At 45.8% G+C, this 22,514-nt stretch overlaps 3 protein-coding genes and 1 non-coding gene across 10 annotated transcripts; 3 read left to right on the forward strand and 1 right to left on the reverse strand.

The window, feature by feature from the left end:
* Positions 1-9,441: 9,441 nt before the first annotated feature.
* On the reverse strand, positions 9,442-10,609 carry LOC117859030 (uncharacterized). The gene has a single exon (XM_034742200.2). The coding sequence runs from the start codon at positions 10,475-10,477 to the stop codon at positions 9,743-9,745; it is 735 nt and encodes a 244-aa protein (XP_034598091.1). The 5' UTR covers positions 10,478-10,609; the 3' UTR covers positions 9,442-9,742.
* A 559-nt stretch (positions 10,610-11,168) lies between these two features.
* LOC117857547 (uncharacterized) lies at positions 11,169-16,748 on the forward strand. 5 transcript variants are annotated; one of them, XM_034740264.2, is made up of 4 exons: positions 11,169-11,624; positions 12,584-12,726; positions 13,162-13,956; positions 15,051-16,748. In XM_034740264.2, exons 1-4 carry the CDS (start codon positions 11,309-11,311, stop codon positions 16,614-16,616), a joined length of 2,820 nt encoding a protein of 939 aa, XP_034596155.1. In that variant the 5' UTR covers positions 11,169-11,308; the 3' UTR covers positions 16,617-16,748. The 5 variants fall into 5 exon arrangements, with proteins under 5 accessions (XP_034596155.1, XP_034596158.1, XP_034596160.1 ...); XM_034740267.2 differs by lacking the exon at positions 11,169-11,624 and adding an exon at positions 12,833-12,965 and having other exon boundaries at positions 12,585-12,726; XM_034740269.2 differs by lacking the exon at positions 11,169-11,624 and adding an exon at positions 12,886-12,965 and having other exon boundaries at positions 12,585-12,726.
* On the forward strand, positions 14,443-14,506 carry LOC117859361 (small nucleolar RNA snoR101). The gene has a single exon (XR_004641160.1). It is a non-coding gene; the product is annotated as a small nucleolar RNA snoR101 (small nucleolar RNA).
* Positions 16,749-17,158: 410 nt separating the features above from the next.
* Positions 17,159-21,870, forward strand: LOC117857548 (zinc finger BED domain-containing protein RICESLEEPER 2-like). Of its 3 annotated transcripts, XM_034740272.2 has the most exons (5): positions 17,397-17,513; positions 17,885-18,061; positions 18,187-20,238; positions 20,325-20,415; positions 21,588-21,870. In XM_034740272.2, exons 2-4 carry the CDS (start codon positions 18,019-18,021, stop codon positions 20,402-20,404), a joined length of 2,175 nt encoding a protein of 724 aa, XP_034596163.1. In that variant the 5' UTR covers positions 17,397-17,513; positions 17,885-18,018; the 3' UTR covers positions 20,405-20,415; positions 21,588-21,870. The 3 variants fall into 3 exon arrangements, with proteins under 3 accessions (XP_034596161.1, XP_034596163.1, XP_034596162.1); XM_034740270.2 differs by lacking the exon at positions 17,885-18,061 and having other exon boundaries at positions 17,159-17,513; XM_034740271.2 differs by lacking the exon at positions 17,397-17,513 and having other exon boundaries at positions 17,549-18,061.
* The last annotated feature ends 644 nt before the right edge of the window (positions 21,871-22,514 follow it).

Raw genomic sequence — 22,514 nt, forward strand, 5'->3', positions numbered from 1 at the left:
TGCAAATCGTTGCAGGGGTTGAAAATAATTAGACGCTTTGCGAGAGACGAAGTAGATTTGCTCGTCGGGAATGGAGCAAAGGTTGTTGCGTTGGCCGTCAGCACTTATCCATTGTCATTGCCTTTTGGATTAGTGCTAGAACTCAATAAATGTTATTTTGTTCCTGCATTGAATAAGAACATCATTTCCTCATCATGTTTAGAGGATTATGGTTATGAATTCATAATAAAGAACAAGTGTTGTTCCACTTTTATGAATGGCATGTACTATGGGAGACGTCCCATTGTGAATAGGCTTTACATTCTTGATCTAGAAGATGCAGAAATCAATAGCATTAGTACTAAAAGAACTCGCGTACATAACTCAAATCCTACTTACTTGTGGCATTGTCGTTTAGGCTATATAGGCGAGAAACGCATAGAGAGGCTCCATAAACATAGTCTTCTCGATCCTTTTGATTTTGAATCAATTGAGACATGCGAGTCATGCCTACTTGGAAAAATGACTAAAACTCCCTTTGTTGGAAAAAGTGAGAGAGCAAGCGAGTTATTCAGCCTAGTACATACATATGTATGTGGTCCAATGAACTCGGTCACAAGAGGTGGTTTCAGTACTTTATTACCTTTATTGATGACTTGAGTATATATGGATATATCTATTTGATGAGGAATAAGGTAAAATCCTTTGAAAAGTTCAAAGAATTTCAAAATGAAGTACAGAATCATACCGGCAAGACAATTAAATTCCTACAATCAGATCATGGTGGAGAATATTTGAGCCATGAGTTTAGCGATCATCTGAAGAGTTGCGAAATTGTTCCACAACTGAATCTACCAGGAACACCGCAGTGGAACGGTGTGTCCGAGCGGAGGAATCGAATCTTGTTGGACATGGTGAGATCTATGATGAGTCAAGCTGATCTTCTATTTTATTTTTGAGGCTATGCACTAGAGACTGCCGCGTTCACACTAAACCGTGTGCCATCTAAATGGGCTAGGAAGCGTTCCAGTTTGTCGTTCTTGAAGATTTGGGGCTGCGAAGCCTACGTGAAGCATTTGACGCCCACTAAACTCGAGCCCAGATCTGATAAATGTGTCTTTGTGAGGTATCCTAGGGAAACCAAAGGATACTATTTTTATAACTGTCAAGAGAACAAAGTGTTTGTTGCTTGAAACGCTGTCTTTCTTGAGAAAGAGTTTCTCTCGAAAGAAATTAGTGGGAGCATAGTGCAACTTGAAGAAGTTCAAGAAACATAAGAAAATGTTTCTGTTCCCATTGATGAGGTGCAGCATGATGAATCAGCGATGGTCGTTGACCAACATGATGAACCTCAACCACGAAGATCAATACGGGCACGTCGCGCACCTGATAAGCACACACTACTGATTACAGGCAGCAGGACATCTTATTGTTGGACAATGAGGAGCCTAAAACATACACAGAAGCATTGATGGGACCAGAGTCTGAGAGATGGCTTTATGCCATGCGATCCGACATGGAGTCCATGAGAGAGAATCAGGTTTGGAACCTGGTTGATCTACCCAATGGCGTGAGAGCCATTGAGTGTAAATGGATTTTCAAGAAAAAGATAGATGCTGATGGAAAGGTTCACATCTATAAGGCACGACTGGTAGCGAAAGGTTTTCATCAAATTCAAGGTGTTGACTATGATGAGACATTTTCGCCCGTCGCCATGCTGAAGTCTATTCGGATCCTTCTAACGATTGCCACATATTATGACTATAAGATTTGGCAAATGGACGTCAAAATGGCTTTCCTTAATGGAAGCCTAAGTGAGGATGTGGACATGACACAGCCTAAAAGTTTTGTCGATCAGCAAAATGCGAGAAAAGTGTGTAGACTTAGGAAGTCTATAGACGGGCTAAAGCAAGCATCCCGAAGCTAGAATCTTCATTTTGACGAGGTAGTCAAATCATTTGGCTTCTCACAGAATAAAGAATAGGCATGTGTTTACAAGAAAGCTAGTGGGAGCGCACTCGTGTTTCTAATCTTGTATGTGGATGACATAATATTAATTGGGAATGACATTCCGCTTATGGAGGATGTCAAGACCTCATTGAGAAACAGTTTCTCTATGAAGGATCTTGGAGAAGCAGCCTACATATTGGGCATAAAGATCTATAGAGATAGGTCTAAATGCTTAATTGGATTAAGCCAGAGCATGTACCTTGACAAGGTGTTGAATAGGTTCAACATGAATGATTCCAAGAAAGGATTCATACCTATGTCACATGGTGTAACCTTGAGCAAGCCTCAGTGTGTGTCATCGCCTGATGAGCAAGAAAGGATGAGTTGGGTGTCATACGCTTCGGCTACTGGCTCAATCATGTATGCCATGTTGTGCACGCGCCCAGACATTTCGTATGCTATAAGTGTTTCAAGCAGGTACCAATCCAACCTGGGTGATGGTCACTAGGTTGCAGTAAAAAATGTCCGTAAGTACTTTTGAAGAACTAAGGATATGTTCCTAGTCTATGGAGGTTCGGAGGAGCTCATTGTAAATGGTTACACTGATGCTAGCTCCAAAACTGACCAGGACGGTAGCAAATCTCAATCAGGATATGTCTTCTGCCTCAATGGTGGGGCAGTGAGCTGGAAAAGTTTCAAGCAAGAGACAGTTGCAGATTTGACAACAGAAGCTGAGTATATTGCAGCTTTGGAAGCTGCAAAGGAAGTTGTATGGATCAGAAAATTTATTTCTGAGTTGGGCGTGGTCCCTAGTTGCTCCAGTCCAATAGACCTCTATTGTGACAATAGTGGTGCTATTGCACAGGCAAAGGAGCCTAGGTCGCACCAGAAGTCCAAACACATACTACGACGATATCATCTGATTCGATAAATCATCGATCGAGGAGATGTGAAGATATGCAAGGTGCACACCGACCTGAACATTGCAGATCCATTGACTAAGCCACTCCCACAAGCAAAGCATGAGATGCATACGAAGTCAATGGGCATGAGATGCTGGCATAACTGACTAGCACTAGTGGGAGGCTTATGATGATGTATTCCATAAAGGTAGTCATAAGATGATGACATCATGTAAATGTTTGTAATCTGCATTTTTCAGTTATATGTTCCCAGACTTTGTCATTATACATGATTAGCAAATACGTGATTCGTTAGTAAAACTCCATGACACAATATTGACATTGTACAAAAAATGATCCCCAGTTTCCATCCGTAATGCGGGTCTGTGACATAGAGATAAGCTGGTACATGTGTTGGGTGGATGATCTTGTTTCATAAGTCATGACAATATGGGATATTGCGCCAACAATGTAGGCACATGTTAGGAACACAGTGCCGGATAGACCCACTACGAGACACCACGAATACACTGCTATCAGTGAGTCTCGTAATGATACGCATATTACATCCTCTGACCTGAGATCGGTGTAGAGTCCCGGATTGTGGAGCATCACATTTTGAGGTTGGTAAATGCTATTCCATAACTAGGTAGTTATAAAAACAACTTTCTGATATGGTTAAAGCAAGTCGCAGGGTGTACCGAGTCAAGAAGGAATCTGCCCCTCCCATTTCAGGGAGAGACTCCTCTGGGCCCTCTCGATGTGATGAACTGAAAGCGCATGGCCATGCCTCGACTAAAGGTTAGTCGATCAGAAAAGTTCTTCACTGAGCAAGAAATGGCTAAGAATAAGGGTAGCACTTCACTCGCCTTATACTTGGCTAGGTGTCGTGTGGCAGAAGGATATAATATTGGGGAGTGTTAAAGGTTATGCAAGATATGATCTTCGTGAACCTTCGGAAGTCAGTACACCTTGCTAGAGGCCAATGCTAACTATTGATTGGAAATGGTTTCCGAGTCATGTCCGTTGGCTGCATGAACCTACGGGACCACACACTTAAGGGATTGGAACACATGGATACTTGCATAATTAACTCTTGTGTAAGTGGGAGACAGTTGGAGATGCCCAAGAGGGCCTAGCCCAATAAGGATGTGCTGGCCCATTATGCAAGGGTTATAAATGCTAATCAGGTGATTAACCCTAATGGCCAATCCACCCTACCGCACAGCCTCCAACTGCAAGCCAGGCTCCTGCCGCACGCCTTCTAGTGCACCGCCGCCGCACGCACTTGCAGTCTTCCCTCCCGGATCAAAGGTTGATCGTGGGGATCTCCGAGTACATGCCGTGGAGTGCTAGCACGCTTCGGTTCATCGTCCCATCCTGTACGTGTGGACTGTCGTAGAGGTGTCACTAGGTTGCGCACTTCGTCAGATCGTACGACTACTTTCTCGACGTCAATCGGATCGACTACTCATGCTTCATCAAGACTTCCGTTGTGATGCGCGAGAAGTGAAGGTATAATCTATGATCATCTACTCACAAGTGATCCTATTTATGCGGTTATATTCTTGTGCGCTAGTGAGTAGCGTACCGCGTTTACTGATAAGATCCTCAACAGGCTCGCGGACCCTGGCACCACGACACCCCCCAACGCGGCGTACGCAAGCGCGTAGGCGGCAGCAACCGTGACGAGCACACCGGGGAGGAGGTGGACGCGGGTGATGGCGAAGGCAGCAGCTCGGAAGAGGAGGAGGAACGCGTGGGCTTGGACCAGAATCCGGTCTTTCCGGTGGCAGCGCTCCATGGGGATCGCGATCCCCAGGTAGTCGTCCGCGGTCGCGGCCACCTCAGGATCCTCCACCTCGAACCACACCACCGCCTCCCTTCCTCTTGCATGTCCTGCACGATGTCGGCCGTGACCTGTGCGAATTTCGTCGTGAGCGCGGCCACCAGCTCTGCCATCTCCTCCTCATCGGGCTCCTCCGCCGGTAGCATGGGTGTCTTCTGCTCCTCCTCCGACTTCGACTCCGACAACAGTGGCGCATGGCGGGCGGCGGTAGACAAGTGAGCGAACATCGCCTCGGTGAGGCGCCGGCTGCCCTGCGCGAGCTGGGGCACCGCATCAGCGTAGATTGCGCTGTTCTCAACGATCTGGGTGCGGATGAGGTCAAGGTGGCGCTGCACGGCGTTGACGTTAGCAAGGGTGACGTTGAGGTTGTTCACCACCGCCGCGATGACGGGTCCCGACGGAGGATTCGGTTCGCCATTGGAGCGGGCGGTTCTCGGTGTTGGGGGGCTTTGGTGGGTTTTGGAACTGGAAAAGTAGTACGAAAGGTTGGAGACGGAGATTGGGATCGTGGGGCACTGGGGCCGCCTGGATATCGGCGAACTGGTACTACCTGGCAATGTGGGCATGTGGCATGACTTGGAAATGGAAGAGACGTAAGATTAGCTACAGTAATTGTGTCATACTATACCCCGACCAATTAATGACTGATTTACAAGGAGGTGACCTTCTCAAAGTCCCGTGCACTTGCTGCAAAATTCAGGACCTAAATGATCAATTGGAGCCAAGGAGGCAAGGAACATAGCAAATACATATTGCGACGTGCCCGATATGTCCCCGAAACTCAAAAGTCTTGATGCACCAAAATAAAATTTTAAAATGTTAACCATTCAGCATTAGTTACTGAAATACCGCACCATAACAAACAAGCAAAAAACAAGAACATCATGGCATTCAGTTGTGCCATACTGCCATGCGCATCGCCAAAGCTTACATTACACAACGAAACACATAACCCGCCACGATATTAACATCACACAACAAAACACACAATCACCACGATATTATAACACGAGAACTCAAAAAAAACAGCAACCAGACATAGACATGAGCGCCGAACAGTACCCAGGTTCATGAACCATGAACCCAACAATCTCAGTGGATCCATCTCCAAAAAGGAAAAAAAAAATCAGTGGATCGTACAAGGATTATTTCATTTTACCATCTGTATACAAAGTGCGCAAAACTAAGATGTGCAAATTTAATGAGCTTAACAAACAGTACTAATCAACGAGATCACATTTCACAAAGCCTCACTCGCGTTACTTCCCCAAAGCTACATCAACTTTTACGGAGCACATACGCCAGCAATTACAACCAATGTCTATATCAGCATATCAGCAAAAAATGATCGAACTTCACAAGCAACGATCAGTTAAAGACAATTACCCTTTCCTAAGCCACATTACTCACCACCACCAAGACGGGCACTAGCAGGCAAGAACAACGGCCGGTCGAATCGGATGCGCCGGGCCATCAACCCAAAAACCCGAAGAGGAAAACCAGCAGGAGGACGGCGATCCTGACGAGACTCGCGGGCCCCGGCGTCACGGCGCCGCCCGAGGCGGCGTAGGCGAGCGCGTAGGCCGCGGCGGCCGTCGCGAGCACGCCGGGGATGAGCGGGGCGCGGGACCAGGCGTAGGCGGCGGCACGGAGCAAGATGAGGAACCCCAAGGCCTGGACCAGGACCGCTTGGAGCCGCAGTGCGCGCTCGATGCGGTCCTTGAGCTCCGCGTACGCGGCCGCGCGCGCGGCCAGCTCCGGGCTGCCCACCACCGCCACGTCCTCCGTGCCCAGCTCGGAGGCGGCCTCGAGCAGCGCCGCAGCGTAGCGCTCGCGGGCGACCGCGAGCTGGGCCGCCGCCTCGTTGTGGAGGGCGGCGTTCCGGTGGATGTCGGCGCGGACGAGGTCGATGAAGCGCTGCACGGCCTCGATGGCGTCGGCGTCGGCGAGGCGGCCGCTGAAAACTTCGATCACCGCCACGACGATGGGGTTCTCGAAGATGTCCTCCATTGGAGTGGCCGAGTGGGCTCCGCGCTCGGCTTGGATTGGAGGTGGCCTTGGGGTGGGGGGCTGAGGGGGTTTTCGTGGGGTTTTGTACTGGAAATGCTGTAGGAACGTTGGAGAAGCTGTGGCAGTAGGGCCAGAATGTCAGAGAATCAGAATTGTACCAGCTAGGCAGGCATGACTTGAGCGGAAAGTTAGATTAGCAAGGGTAATTTGATAGCGGCTGAGTTAGTGCAGCGGCTAGTGGCTGAATTACAAGAAGGTGATAGTCTCGGATCGTACTCGGCTACTCGCTGTCACCAAAAGAACCCCGTCTGATGTAGAACTTGTAATTTCGGCTGGGAAAGTAATCTGTTGGAGCCAAATATGTAATGCCGCAATTGCACATTGCATGGACATCAAATGGAGAAAGACCACGAGCCCACGACACTCCGAGATATACTGTATCCTGTGAAAAAGTGTATCAGCCTGACCTGCCACGACTGATGCCGTCCCGAGCATCACTGCCCACGCAGCCAGCCTCGCAACAGTCCATTCTAGTTATGAAGTATTTTGATCACATTCACATCAAACTTTGGCCCACCACTAGTTGCACACGAACAAACATTTCTCAACCATGAAGAATTTTTTTATTTTTTATTTTAGTATTTTGCAAAAATATATGGTCTAACAAAAAAAATTGCAAATCTATACTATAACAGCGGAGGGTGTGTTGTAGCAAGTTACCGCGACGGTAACTTCCTCCTCTGGACAGTACACTTTAAAAAAATCATAACTAATTCATATAAACTCGGATGGAGATAAACTTTATATGAAAACTATAGATCTTGACGAGATCTACAACTTTGTCGTTCAAAAAACATCTCCATCCGAGTTCATATGAATTAGTTATAACTTTTTAAATGTATGCTGCCTAGTTTCAGATCTTAAATTTGAATTTTAGATCTGAAACTTGTATCAATTATTTGAGCACTAAGATGACACCAAATAAAAAAAGTTTGAACTATAACTTTATAAATCTCGTCGAGATCTACAATTTTCATATAAAATTATCTCCATCCGAGTTCATATAAATTAGTTATGATTTTTTGAAATCCATCCGAATTCATATGAATTAGTTATGATTTTTTGAAAGTGTACCGCCAAGAGAAGGAAAGTGCTACTCCTTCTGCCGATTCCCGTCCTCCTTCATTTCACCGCGGTACAGGTATAGATTTGCAACAAACTATGCTCCTTCCCTATTCCAAACCGCGGTACATGTATAGATTTGCAATTTTTTTGTTGGACCATATATTTTTGCAAAATATTAAAATAAAAAATTCCGCAAAGGTCACCAGGTTCAGAAGAGGCGATAAAACCAACAAGTACTACTGTTTAGATAAAACCAACAAGTACGGACTGTAAAGAAATGGATCATAATAAGCAGAAATGGATCTAAATTTTTGACACCTCCTTAACCCTGTGTAGAAGGTTCACAAAATCCACTCACTTGTTAGATCAATGATGGCAAAACATACTGCACGGTTGTCTCGAGCATCGAATGTGATGTGGACAGAGAACAGCAATGGAAACCACACAAATTATGGACCCACCAAAGAGGAAACCAATCTATAGCTGTCAACCGCAACTTCCTCGTCAAATATGTTGCTCGCAAAATCAAAGAACAATAAAGCTAATACCTCTTAAAACATGAGCCTACGAAAACAATAGCACCCAAACTAAATATTTCCAAAAGGAAATAGCGCCTATTGCCAACATCATCTTATTATTCGAGATATGGTTTTAGCTGTCAGCTTGCACAGGCCAAAAGAACATACAAGGCATACACATTGCTCAGACATAAACTTTCCACACAATATACCACATGATGTAAGTATCACATTGTAGTTACGGGGTGAATTCACCGCAACTCTGCCCCAACTATGAATAAGTATCATAAAATTCACCAAGTCTGCCCCAACCACGAATAAGTATCATAAAATGCTTCTGCACACTAGGGCAGTAATGAATTGCATCACAAGTAAAAGTTTGACGTCATGTCAACAACAGATTAAAAGGGGACAAAATCACCAAACCATGAAGCAATTCCGTGCATAAGCACGTTCATCTACAAACCACAAACAAATAGAGCGAAAACAGAGCCGAAGCAATAACTTAAATGAGAAGATGACCATTTCCTCAGTCAACAATGCATCCCAAACATTTTAGCGTCGCCACCAGAATCACAAAGAATGATACTAGTGAAGGAACGAAATGTAATCGAACATCAGATCCCTAAAAGAATACAAAAAAATATGCTGCATTTTGTTAGTCGCATAATTAGTCGCATCATTTCATTCTTCATAGATGCTGATTCCAAATGGATGAAAAGATTATGACCTCACTTAAAACCACATTAAAAGAACACCATGAGTGTAAAATGGTATTTGTTATAGATTGAACTGGCCAAAAAGAATGAAAATACGCTGCATTTTCGCCCACTTAACCATTTTCACCCATGCCAAATACTCTCTAAATAATGAAACTGTGTCTATGCAGAGGAACGAGTGATGAAACATATACTACTAGTATTAGAATCACGACCAGAATCCATGAGCATAATAGACGTCCTCCAACAAGCCTCAAGAAGCATAATCCGAAAACAAACTTACATGTCAACTGCTGAGGTAATTTCATGATTTCACCAACACACAAAAGGGACAGCATCACCAAGCCAATAATTTCAATTAAGCACACTCACCAGCAGAGCACAAACTATTAGATCGAAACAGAGATAAGGGGCTGCTCCGCAGCAGTAACATAAACGTGAAGATAACCAACCATACAGTGTTACTCAGTCGCACGAACATCTTTTATGTCACCACCAAAAGCATGTAGAATGATACTAGTAGAAGAAAAACAGCAGTGAAACATAACCAGTCTCCAGATCCCTATGTTTCTGTAGGCTAATAAGCAACTACCCATAGAAGTCACATCACTCCCAGTTCAGTTCGAGCAGCATCACCGCAAAAACTTCCTGCGCAACCGAGCAAAACTTCCTGCGGAACCGAGCACCAGATTACCTCTTGATGAGGCGGAGACCGATCAGCACGACGGCAGCCGTGCCGGCAGCGCCAATAGCCGCGGCCACCGCCATAGCCTGCCACACGCCCTCCACTTCCTTCGGGGCCTCAGCCGACGGAGCAGCCTCCCTCTCCTTCGTAGTGGTGGTGGCGGCGGAAGCCTTCAGGGCCTTGATCTCCTCCTCGAGCTTGAGCTTCTCCTGGCGAACGGCCTCCACCTCCTTGGCGAGCTCCTCGTGCCTGCGCTTGTCCAGCTCGTGCTCACCCTTCTCGATCTTGAGGGCGGCCTGGAGGCGCTCGACCTCGGCGCGGAGCGAGGCGGCCTCCTTCTCGGCGGAGTCGGCGGCGAACTCGGCGCTGGTGACCTCCTCCCGGGACTGCGTGAAGATCCCCTCCATGCGGTGCGCCTCCTTGGCGAGTGCCTCGTTCTCCCGCTGGGCCTCGGCGAGCTTCCCCTCGAGGTCGAGCTTGGCGGCGCGGAGGTCCTCGATCTCGGCGTGGGCGGCGACGGCGGCGTAGGACTTGGCGGTGGCGTGGGTGCCGGCGGCCCCCTCCTCCTCCTTCGCGACGCCGCCGTTGGGCGCGGGATTCTCGGCGGCGACGGCGGCGTAGGACTTGGCGGGGTGGGTCACGGGGGCCTGCTCCTCCTCCGCCACGCCGCCGTTGGGCGCGGTCTTCTCGGCGGCGGCGGCGGGGGTGGGGAAGGCGAGGGTTTCGTCGCCGTTCTCCATTGGGAAGTGGTGGGTTTTGCGCTTGTGATTTCTGCGCGTGCGATTGATGCGGCGGCGGCGGGGTGCGGGTTGGAAAGGTTATGGAATGGAAAAGGAGAGAAAGGCGAGGCTTCTTTCTCCTCTCCTCCTCTGCTTGTGCTTGGTGAGGAGGGTTGAGAAATATCTGGAAGGGTGGTTTCGCCTTGCGCCGATGACGGGTGGGGTAGGTTGCGCGCCGCGGCCACTCCTGTCAGTCACAGGAGCCGTTTGATGGGAGCGCCAGCGTGATGGGCGGCGTGCTCTCCTGGTGGGACCAGGTGTCAGTGTGAGGGCTAGCTCTTTCGTAGCGAGGAAGTTGGTGCCGGAGGGCGACGGAGCACGGACGGCGTCACCCACTCACCAGATTCTCCGCGATTTGGTAGTGCGCTGGCATGGGCGTGGTTTGCGCCTTGTGGGCCCGCATAGCAAGTGGCCGGCTCGTTGGAATTTGGAAATGCACGTGATTGGGCCACAGAAGAGGCTTCGATTAGCTCTAAGCCCAGTTGGATAGCCCAATTTCTATGCATCTCATTCGTGGGCCTTCGTTTGGACTGGGCCGGGCTAGCTTTTCAATTCCCGTCTGAATGGGCAGGACACGTTTCCTCTATTTTTCAGATACTGCAGGGGGTCAAATGCAAAAACATGAAGGCGTGCGTAAACTTGGATTGCCAGCGGCGCCCAAGCCCCAATCTCCTCCGCCTTTGTCATTCTTAACCGAAACCCTAGAACTGCTCCGCCGAGCTTCCGATCCCCAGAGTCGCCGCCTCGGGGAAAAAGCGGAAGGCCGAGGAAGCCGGTAGCCACACCTCAACTATGGATCTGGAGATAGTGGGTCGGCACGCCCTACTGTTCGACGACGACGCGACGGCGGAGGTCGTCAACTCCGGCGGCTCCCTCGTCCCTTGGGCGGCCATCGGCGCGGCGGACCTCCTTCTCGACCGCCACGATGTCCGCCACCTCCTAGATTGTGTGCCCCCTCGACCGCGCCGTGCCTACTCCGCGGCCATCCTATACGTCCCCTCCTCCGACGGCGTCTCGGAGGCGGAGCTCGATCGCGAGCGCTACCTCGACCTCCCCGACGCCGATGGCGACGGCGAAGACGAGGGTTCCGGAGATGCGGCCCCCTCAGGTATTTATATCTTTCCTTTTGTCCTGCCTCTACTCTCTGTTCTTGTTGTATTTTGCGCTACTGTATCCGTAACTGTCAGCTTCTGCCTTGCCCTTCGCTGTGTGTTTGCTATATTTTCAGAAGTATGTATTGTTCTACATTTTGAAATGTTGTTCTGAATGCACGCTTAGCCCTGGTGCACCTTGCAGAAGCTGGAGGTCTTATGTTTGTCATCTGTCTGTGATGTGGTAGAATGAGTTTTTGTTCGAGATAGAAGAGATTGGTTTGGAATCTAGTAGGAACAGAGGTGGTACGCACAATGATGTTAAAATATCAGTACACAAATATCTAACGAACGTTTAAGAACACGCATGGCCCATGTTCTAAATATTGTTTGGGTGTGAATCATGTGATTTGGCAACTGAATCTTTCTCTTTTAGTCTTTTTTATGTTTTGTCGCGGCCCAGTTTCAGTGACTCCTAACGCTACCATTTCGGACTCATCTGAATGAAGCCTCAATGCAACGCAAAATAAGTCCATGCAATTTGTTCGAATCACATCGTTCCGATCGAAGCCTGTTGAATGAAAGCAACATTTTCAAACTGTAGAAGGAATTTCTCAGATATTACTCCCTTCTATGACCTCCAAGCTGATCACCTAAAATTAAAAGTAATATGCAAGCAAAAGAGTTCATAAAGTACATAGTTGTGCCTATTAGCAGTAACACAGGCACACGCTTAAGGTTAGCATTGTTTACTGTACCCATATTTTTTTTCCCCAAGTGCATGTTTGCAAGTTTGCAGGAAGGATGCTTTGATTTAATTGATGAGCATCTTTTAATCAGTTCAAGTAAGAGTTTCTTGTTTCTTCTATTGCTTGAAAGATGTAATTTGTGCCTGCATGTTTTCTTCCCCACTCCTGATTTTTTGTTTTTTATTATTCTATAGCAATTGTTTAGCTGAGATATTTTGCTTATCCAGGAAATGGGACAGATACCAGACAGAGTGATTGTAGTTCTGTTCCTTTCTCATATGGGAGTTCTGCTGGTTCAGACGATCCAAATTCATTGGGATCGTATTATCGCCCATCATTTTATGTGCCAGACAGCTTGTTGAATAAGCTGGTTAGTATATGCTTTGGTCTCTCACTTTTAACTTCTCTTTTTTCCCACAAATATGATAGAAATTTATTTCTTCGACCCTTCTATTAATTTTCTTCAGTTGATCCAGCAATAATTGTCCAAGGTGCATATGTTCTTCTAAGGATTAAATGCCTGTTTCAGATGGTTCGAGCAGAGATGAAGTTCCTACTAGTGATCCACATTGTTTCCTTGCAATGTATCTTGACGTAAGGAATAGGCAGGTGGGATTAGAATGATTCAAATGCTACCTATAACAAACTGAATGGGATGGTTGTTATACAATATACCTGTTTTTTTATACTAATTCATTCTGTCTTTTTTATAAACTAATTCATTCTGCTTAGACATGATTTTGTGCTTTTGTGCTCTCTAGCCATTACTGAGGCAATGTTTTTCTACCATGTTTTAAATTTACAGCCTCCTTCTGAGAAGGCACATCAGATAATTGCAAGAACGGCTTTATTTGTCAGTGAACATGGGGGGCAGTCAGAGATTGTGTTAAGGGTGAAGCAGGGAAATAATCCTACATTTGGATTCTTAATGCCTGATCATAATCTCCACAGCTACTTCCGGTACCTTGTTGATCATCCTCAACTGCTGAAAGATGGTGCTGATTCTTTTGACACAAATAAAGGCAATAAAATTGTTGAGGGTGAGCACGCTTCATCTGGCGGGGCCTTATCATTGCTTGGGACTGCATATGACTCAGGAGATGAGGATGAAGGCACACTTCTGCCTGCTTCGAAAGGCACGGATCCTGGAAATAGCATGACACCTGATGCTCTGGGACATGTAAAACCTGCATCCACTATACCTGATAACAAAGAACTTGGGAAAAATCAGAATGCATTCTCAGAAGCAGCAGCTTCAGTTAAGAGCAAACCAATATTGGCAAAGAAGAATCCAGCGCTTACTGGGAACATCACTGTTGCTGCTCAGCAGGAAGAGGTTAAAGATGCAATTACAGCATCAACTACTGCCAAGTCACAAATCACCAATTCAGGCTTGTCTGAAACAAAAGAAATGATCCTTGAACCACCATCTTTCATGAAGCGCACGATGGAGAAAATAGTTGAATTTATTCTGACAAATGGGAAGGAGTTCGAGGCAAAACTCATTGAGCAAGACAAAACTACTGGGAGGTTCCCGTTTCTCCTGTCATCTAATCCATACCACTCTTATTATCTCAGATTCCTCCAGGAATCACAAGAGGTAAGTTGAAGCATACTTGCTTATGCTTTAAGCTTGAAAGATTTGTATTATTACCCCCTTTCCTGTTAGCATGTTGTAGAAGTTCCCAAAAGAAATTTATTGTACCCTCTTTGTTGCTATTTCTTATACAATTACTTCGAAAGATTGCACAATTGATAGGAATATTGTACTTTTTTAAAAAATGGCCCTATATTCTTCATTAATCAAGCTGCTTTCCTGTTTAAATAGTTGCCTTATTGGTAAGCTTAGCTGCTTTGTATCCATCTTGAGTACCCTTGATGTGCATTCATCTTCAGAAATGTCATGTTACTCTGCTATTGTTCTAGTGTCCCTTTTGTCCGGCGATTGGTTTTCATTTTTTGGTCCTGGTTGCTTAATAAAAAATGAAATCTTCAAAATTGAGATATGTTTTTGTACTGCTGTTCCAATTTCTGATGGGTTTGTTTTTGCCAAAAGTGCCTTCTTTTACCCCAGAGTGCATATGATGTCTTACACTTGATCTCTGAACTTCAGGTAAGTTCACATGTGGAAAGTATTAATCACTGATGCACCACTTAGCCTTTTTCTTCTCGTTTCTGTTGATGTCATCACAAACTACAAAAATATTTATCTTAACTACAAGATCGGTCATCTATATTGTGCTGACTACTGTCTTGTGTTCACTTCAATCATTTTCTTTGGTTTAATTGCTGCTTTCTGCATCTCTTTGCTATTGCTTTGCTTTTTCAAGTTTATAATGTCTATTTTTTTAATGTTCTCCCATGTCTTATGGGGCACTTGTAACGTGGACACCCAGCTCATGATTTAGTGTAGCTATGTTGTGCCATACTTGTTGAAGCACTACATAAGAAATATTTTCTGTTTGTTTTGGGAAGGTTCCTCATCTTGATGGACATGATTTGCACAGGCTATTTTGTTTACTAGAATCAATTCCCTTGGTTAATTGTTGCTTTAGTGCATCTCTTTTTTACTTTGCTTGTCAGGTTTTCAAATGAGTATTGTTTTCTTTTACTTAGGCAATCTATCCTTTTGGCTACAATCCCTTCGCAAATTTTAACTGTGGTTTGTTTCTCTATCTTTTATTTATTATGCAGTCCAAGTCACATGGTAGAAGTCCTGATCGCAATGACAGAAGAGGTTCTTCTGACCGAAGGGACAGAAGAAGTTCTTCCGAACGCGACGACAGAAGAAGCTCTCGTCAGCACAACGACAGAAGCTCCCGTGAGCTCAATGACAGAAGAAGCTCTCGTGAGCGTGACAACAGAAGAAGCTCTCGTGATCGTGACGACAGAAGCTCTCGTGATCGTGACGACAGAAGCTCTCGTGATCGTGACGACAGAAGAAGCTCGATGGAGCACAAAGGCAGCAGTTATGGCAAGGAAGGAACCAGAAGCAATGCACGACCAACTACTGGCATGGTCTCCAGTGCTTCTGACGGAAGCTCAGCTGGGCCATCAGAGAAGCAGTTGTATGATCAACAAGGGAAGAAGGGTATATTCCATCCTGTTCGTGGGGTCAAAAAGGAACCTCCTCGGAGGGTCACTGCAGATGAAGCTGCTGCTATTGTAATGGTGGCTACTCGTGGGCTTGGTGCTGCCAATGACTCACTTAACACCATAAAAGGAAAGAAGGAAGATATTCACATCCGTGGTAGTAATGATCATTCTTCCAGCTTTGGAAGTTTCTCATCTTTACAGGACCGAGATGCACTGTCGAAACACATTTCAAATAGTGAGGCAGATACTTCACTTACAAGTAGTGGACAGCTTAAAAAGGAAGGTTTTGGAATTATTGATGATGATTGGATTGCAAACACTATTGCGAAAGCTGCTGCTGTTGCAGCTTCCAAAGAGGCAGATTCTTCTGAAGCTTCCATGACCAAGGAGCAGAAGCTGAAAGCTGAGAGGCTACGGCGTGCAAAGATGTTTGCTGCAATCGTAAAGGGTGGAGGAAACAAGATGAATGATTTGGCTGCAGTATCTGATCAAACGGATGAACCTTCCGAGGCCACACCTGCTGATATAAATGCCTCTGGACTTGATGCACCACCTGAGGCTAAGGAACGTGAAGGTAGCTCTGCTCCGTTTGAATTTGATGTTTCAAACGTGACAAAGGAGAAAGACACTGATGATGAACAGAACAGAGTGCGGAAGTATAGAAAGAAACATCACAAAGAGTCCGACGAGGAGAAAGATGAATCAGAAGAAAGCTATAAGCACTCGAGGAAGAGGCACCGTTCGGAGCATTCAAGAGGGCATAGTAAGGATGCCCACAAACATAAGCACAAGAGGCACTCCAAGGACCGAGAATCCGGACATCGTAGGCACCGGCATAGCTCTTCAGAAGATGAGCATGAGCATCGGAGTTCCAAGTCAAGGAATAGGCACAGGGATGATGATCGCTACTCAGATGATGAAGAGCATAACAGGTCACGTAGGCACCAGAGGGAACATCGCTCTGGTTCTAAATGGAAACACGAGGAAGAGCAAGATCAGAGTGAACAGACTCAAGGTCGCTTAGAAGTATCCCCGAGCACATCAGGTGCTAAGCTTGAATCAGACAAGCGACCTGGTGACACTGCTCAATCTTCTCAGGGAGTAACTGAAGTGCCGAGTGAGCTGAGGGCCAAAATCAGAGCGATGTTGCTAGAGACACTTTAAAACACTTCAAAATTTTGTTCTCGGCAATGTAACCTTAGACCTCTGCTTCAAGTCTCTGTCCTGTAGCCTACTTGCACTATTGTATTTGGTTCAAGTTTTCCTATTATGCTCTCAATGGCCATTTTATCTTAATGCGAAGATGTAAACGTGGTTTCGACTTGTTGTGTCTTCCGCATGTGTAGGTTTGCTTTTATGATGTTTTTGTTTGAACTAGTGATATGTATGGCCTAGGATAAGGCTTTCTGCAACGGGTAACTATTTCATGCTGTTTGCCGAAGGCAACATTGCATCAGTTCGTGAATCCAGTAGATACTCGACGATAATTTACCTAGTTAAGAAATTGCTGCGTGCAACACCAGTTTTAACTGGTACGAAATTGCTGCGTTCAACAGCAGTTTATAATGGCATGTCTCCAATTATAACCTACTAACAAGAAATTGTTAGGGTCCACTGCTAATACTAATACCGAACACAGATTAACTAGAAGGCATCCGAAGTTCCGAACCAACCAAATGCACAGATTAACTAGAAGGCATCCGAAGTTCCGAACCAACCAAATGCACCTAGTTGAATCCGATTCAACCCAAACTATTCCGTCGACGGGCTTGGATTCCGTTTGCAGCGCCTCCGCGCGTGCGCCCAGCCCCAACCCGAGCACCCAACCACCGTACCACATCGCGGTCGCCTGGGTCGCATCGCAGCCGTCCGTTTGCGCAGGCCCGGACCCGAAACCCGCCGCCGCAAGCAAAACCAACGACCCCGCACGCCCGAATGGGTCGCAACCCACGCTGCCTCGCCCCCGGCTCCGATCTGCTAAGTCCTCCGCCGGATCGGGTTACGGGTCGCCTCCCCCCGACCCCGATCCACCACCGCTCGCCGCCGGCCGCCACCGCCGAGGTTAGTCTCCCACTCCCCCCACCCGGTATCCTCTCCCTCCTCCTCCTGCCTGTTCCCCCCTTACCGGATCCGCTTACCCGGGCCATAAACCCTAGCTAAAAGGCACGGTCTGCGGGCCATTTCACGCCCGATTCCTGGGGTTTGACTGTTCGAGTGTGTGGGGATTGGACCCTCTGGGCTTCGATTTGGCGGGGGAATGCGAGGCCGCTTGCTTGCTGTAGTTGATTGTGTGGTAGCTTTGTGGGATTGGGGATCTGCGCGGGATGCGTAAGGTGTATTTGGTGGGGGTGCTTGTGTTTTTTCTCTTCCACTAAACTGCATGGCAGCTTGCATTTTTGGAGCAAACATTAATGGTGTCTCTGGTGTCATAGGCGTTCAGTAGTGCTTGTGCAATGTGCTTGCTAAGCATACCAGCAGTCTCTGCAGAGACGTAGCTATGTGCTTGCATTCAAGCTAGCTTTGCGTGAGTTAGGAGGGAGCTCGGCAAGATTTTGGTCTGGTTATTATGGGTGAAAGGCTACCAATTGCGTTCCAGTGTATGACAAAAGGTACAGTTGGATATATGCATTCAGTATTGGATTTTGTTGCTCTTCTTTTTCTGGTAAAGAGAGAAAATTGAGAGCTTTTTTCCTTTGCTATTGTTATATGATGTGCTTCTCTGGATTTGCTGCAGTGGGTGATCGTGTACGCGGTAAAATGCTGGAGCCAGTAGCAATGGAAGTGCCGATTGCTGGCCCAGTGAGCAATGTGGTGGTGCCTGCGCCTGCGGTTCACAATCCTCGTGCGCGCAAGCTGCGGTCTGCGGTTTGGCAGGACTTCACAAAGGAGCGCCGTGCCGATGGAAACTGCGTCGCTGTCTGTAACCACTGCAAGAAGCAGCTCACGGCGACTAGCCGGTCAGGCACCACGCACCTCCGCAACCACCTCGCCATCTGCATGACTACCTCCACACGACGTGCTGGTAAGCGCCGGAAGCTTGTCGTGCGCCGTATTCACCACAACAAATCCTCTGCTGATGGGCGATCTGGTGAGGGCCATGCCTCGGGCGAGGACAATGATAATGAGGGCACACACTTTGATCAAGAACTCAGCCGCCGAGACCTTGTGCACATGATTGTTCAGCATGGCTACCGGTTTTCTATGGTAGATGATGTGGGCTTCCAAAAGTTTGTCAAGAACCTTCAGCCTCAGTTTAGGATGGTGTCGTATGACATGGTGAGGGCTGATAGCATGGAAATATATGAAGGTGAGAAGCTTAAGCTACAGGATTCTCTCTTGAAGATCCCCTGCCGGGTTAGCATCTCAGTTGATATGTGGCAGTCAAATACACAGATGGAATACATGTGCTTGACCTGCCACTACATTGATCATGCCAATGATGAGTGGAAAATTAGGAAAAAAATTCTTAACTTTGTGCATATGGAGGCACCTTTTGCAGTTGATCAGATTGCTAATCTCATTGTAGAGAAGTTGCATAGTTGGGGTATTGACAGAAAACTAGCTGCTGTTGTACTAGACAACTGCAGTGGTGGTGACCTTGTTGCCAGAGAGCTTCTCAGAGTTTTGCAGCCCAGGAGACTTCTATTAAATGGAGATTTGTTCCAAGTACGCTCTTGTGCGCATATTCTAAATCTCACTGTCCAAGAAAGCTGGGAACATGCATCGGATATAACCGATAGAGTTCGCAAGATGATTAACTATGTCAAGTTTGAAAGGTTCCAAAAGTTTCAAGATATCTCAAAGCTACTGCATATGGATCAAAAGCTGTTAGTTGTTGATTCTCCTGATAGCTGGTCGTCCCTTTACATAATGTTTGAGTCAGCATGTTACTATCATGATGTGCTTGTGCGCCTGGCAGAACAGGAAGGGCACTATGATGTTTTTCTGGCTGCTTCTGACTGGGCTGATGTGAAAGCCCTCACTGAAATACTAGATGTAGTCTACCATGCTATGGAGAAGTTTCCGGTGGAAAATCCAACTGCAAACCTCTATTTTAATGAGATGTGCGAGATCCATGTGCTTTTGAGAACCTGGCGCAATAGTCCATCTCCTGTTGTTGCCAAAGTCGCTGGTCAGATGCTTTCTAAATTTGAGGGCTACTGGGATCTCACAAGGCCTGTAATGGCATTTGCATCTATTCTTGATCCTCGTTACAAGATGAAGTCCCTCGAATACTTCTTTCGGCTCATTTATGCTGATGAGCAATTTACAGCGAAGACAATGCTAGATGTCATCCAGAATACTTTTAACAATTTGTATAATGATTACAAACACCAGTCATCAGATTCATGGAAGAATCCATCTGTTCTCTGTTACTCTAGAAACAGTAGCTCTGGCATGGGCTCTATGTACAGCAATGGGGATGATTCGAAGACCTTCTCTCGTATCACATTATCTGATGCTCGACGAGGACTTGATCAGTATATACAAGAGACATCATCAGGCCAATCCTTGAAGTCTGACTTGGATATGTATCTTGAGGAAGCAGTTTATCGTCAAAAAGAGGGAAATCAGGATAATTTTGACATCCTGGGATGGTGGAAGACCTTTGCAGCCAAGTATCCTGTACTTTCACAAATGGCTCGTGATATTTTAGCTATTCCTGTATCTATCATCCCTTTGGACAGTGAAGCCCGTACACTAAATGAGTATCTCAGTACTATGGACCCTTCAACGGTTCAGGGATTAGTGTGTGCACAAGATTGGTTACAGGAAGACCCAGAAGGTATCACTGAGTTTTAGCGGATACTTTGTCTAGCTGTTGCAAAGATTGATGTTTACTTAATAACCATTTCCCATGTGCTTCTGCAGTTGCTGGTTTAAGTGGTCAAACAAATGATGGAGCACCGCACGGTGACGAACTGATTGTGGTGCCAAGCCAAAATAGGTGAATACATTGGAGGTACTGCACTGCTTTCCAATTATTTTGAATACTATCATTTTATCTTATCCTTTGTTGAATTTGTGCATGCACGAGATATTCTGCTGAGAAAAAAAATTGACTTAAGAGATCTTTTATAAGAAAAGTTCGCAGAAGCTAGTTGTGTATACTTTCTTGGCATTTGTTTGTCTGCATGGGAAAAACTCAAGCACTAAAGCACAAATCTATGAGGCGCAGTTAAGGTGTTTAACAATATAGTAGTTCTAGAATTTGCAAAGTTTGTAGAGTGGTAGTTAGCTTATGTCCTCAAAAGATGAGAATAGAATAACAACCTCCTGAAAATAGTATACATTGGCAATCCAATATACTTGACAAGTTTTACCGATAAAATTATGTATAAATAAAGTTGTGTGCTTATAACAACAGTTGTCATAATATAACTAATTGTGGGTATGTTATCTGTGCATCTAAGCTCATGTTTCATGTTTGTACTGCATGGTCCCTATTTACAGAGTCCTGCAAAACTATTTTATTAGCTGTTGGAAACTAGGAGCACCATTGCAGGAACTGAGACCTCCAGGCCATAGCTATTAAATTCTTGAAGCCAACTAGTTTAAGCTATGTCTTTAATTTTAAAATTAATCATTTACTTTCAGTCATTGTTTTAATGCAAATTTATCTATCCTCCTTGAAGCAACAATCAATTATATTTTTAGTACAAGGATAGTCCTCATGGTTATGGTGACGTGTCAATTCGCATTTTGTTTTATACCATTGGATCCACCTTCTTGTTCTTAGGAGTGATTCTTTGATCGATGCATGACACTGCAAGGCTCTGGTTACTTCTTACTAGGCGTTTGAACCTAAATTATGTCTGGAACTATTATGGTACTGTAAAGCCTGTAAAATTATCATAGGGTGCTACTTGTAGGTTGTTTAAGAATGGAAAATGTACAGATGCATATTTGCCTACCGGAGTACAACGTTTGTGTATAGAACTATTTAGAACTATTTGGCACCTTGATAGTAGTAAGCATTACAAATATGTATTTTAGCTTATTAATGCAGAGTCAGTGTCACTCTTTGTGTCTGTAATATCCTAGAGCCTTTATATTACCTGAATTATCAAATGCTTTTCCTGCCTTTTTTTAGTATCATGAGTTCATCATCCTAACCAATTTAAAATTGTCCAGAGTGGACATACTGAAAGGAGGCTTTTGAGAAGACCGAAGGCGGCATGGCTACTACTTAATCTATCGTCCAAGAACCAGCAGTACTCTACTGTAAATGCATCGTTCTAGATCTAGATGTTGATCTGTACAATGAACTCCTAGAGTCGCCCTCCATGAAGGAGGCTAACGTGATCCAGCCATCTACTGCCATTGAAAACAGCCTACCATGTATTCATGAATGACTTGATATGTATTGTGCTGCTCAAATAGCCCAAACTATTTGCCGTAAGGTTTCACAAGGCCATTGCAAGTATTCAGAGTGCTCCTTGAGGCATTCATGATAGATGGAAGTATGGAACCAAATTCCTGCTGTCCAAGGCTATGAGAAACTTGAGGTGGGCATACATTTAACTGGCATTTCATAATCATATGATCACGTTATCCAAGTAAAATGGTAAGCATAGCCGTCAGAAAAGGATGTAGCATGTCCCAACCGCCAACCATGCCTGGTTTGAACCTACAACGGCGACAGAGCAGCACCTGCCAAGAGGGCGCCGTCGGAAAGGGTGGCATAGCTGACGGTAGACGACGAAGTGATGTTTCCCAGATGGTAAAGACTCGAAAGTTATTCACATTACCTATTTGGCTGGCGATTTCAAATTTCCTGTACGCTGTTAGCTAGGAGCACACTGGTTTGCTTGCTGCCTGAAGAATTATCCACTCTTGCCTTGAGAACTTTGACAGTGTGAAAAGATGTGAATCCCAGAGTACGAATGTACGCACGTTGCCAAGACATCCGAGGATTCGTACGATTTGAGCCAAATCTATCTTCTTTTTCACCATGGGAGATTTGAACCGGCTGAATCTCAGCTCACAGACGGTACAACAACACGCCCCGCGCCCAGAACCGAGGCAAGTGCTGACACACGCTAGCGCCACCGTCGCCGC

Source organism: Setaria viridis, chromosome 5, assembly GCF_005286985.2.
Source record: "Setaria viridis chromosome 5, Setaria_viridis_v4.0, whole genome shotgun sequence".
NCBI lineage: Eukaryota > Viridiplantae > Streptophyta > Magnoliopsida > Poales > Poaceae > Setaria > Setaria viridis.

Bases quoted from the DNA above. Each gene is read 5' to 3' on its own strand.
- LOC117859030 (XM_034742200.2), bottom strand. From the start codon at position 10,477: ATGGAGAACGGCGACGAAACCCTCGCCTTCCCCACCCCCGCCGCCGCC.
- LOC117857547 (XM_034740264.2), top strand. From the start codon at position 11,309: ATGGATCTGGAGATAGTGGGTCGGCACGCCCTACTGTTCGACGACGAC. The intron at 12,727-13,161 runs GTTAGTATATGC...TTAAATTTACAG, and splicing joins ACAGCTTGTTGAATAAGCTG to CCTCCTTCTGAGAAGGCACA. The intron at 13,957-15,050 runs GTAAGTTGAAGC...TTTATTATGCAG, and splicing joins TCCTCCAGGAATCACAAGAG to TCCAAGTCACATGGTAGAAG.
- LOC117857548 (XM_034740270.2), top strand. From the start codon at position 17,174: ATGCACCTAGTTGAATCCGATTCAACCCAAACTATTCCGTCGACGGGC. The intron at 17,514-18,186 runs GTTAGTCTCCCA...GATTTGCTGCAG, and splicing joins CGCCGGCCGCCACCGCCGAG to TGGGTGATCGTGTACGCGGT. The intron at 20,239-20,324 runs GTATCACTGAGT...GTGCTTCTGCAG, and splicing joins GTTACAGGAAGACCCAGAAG to TTGCTGGTTTAAGTGGTCAA.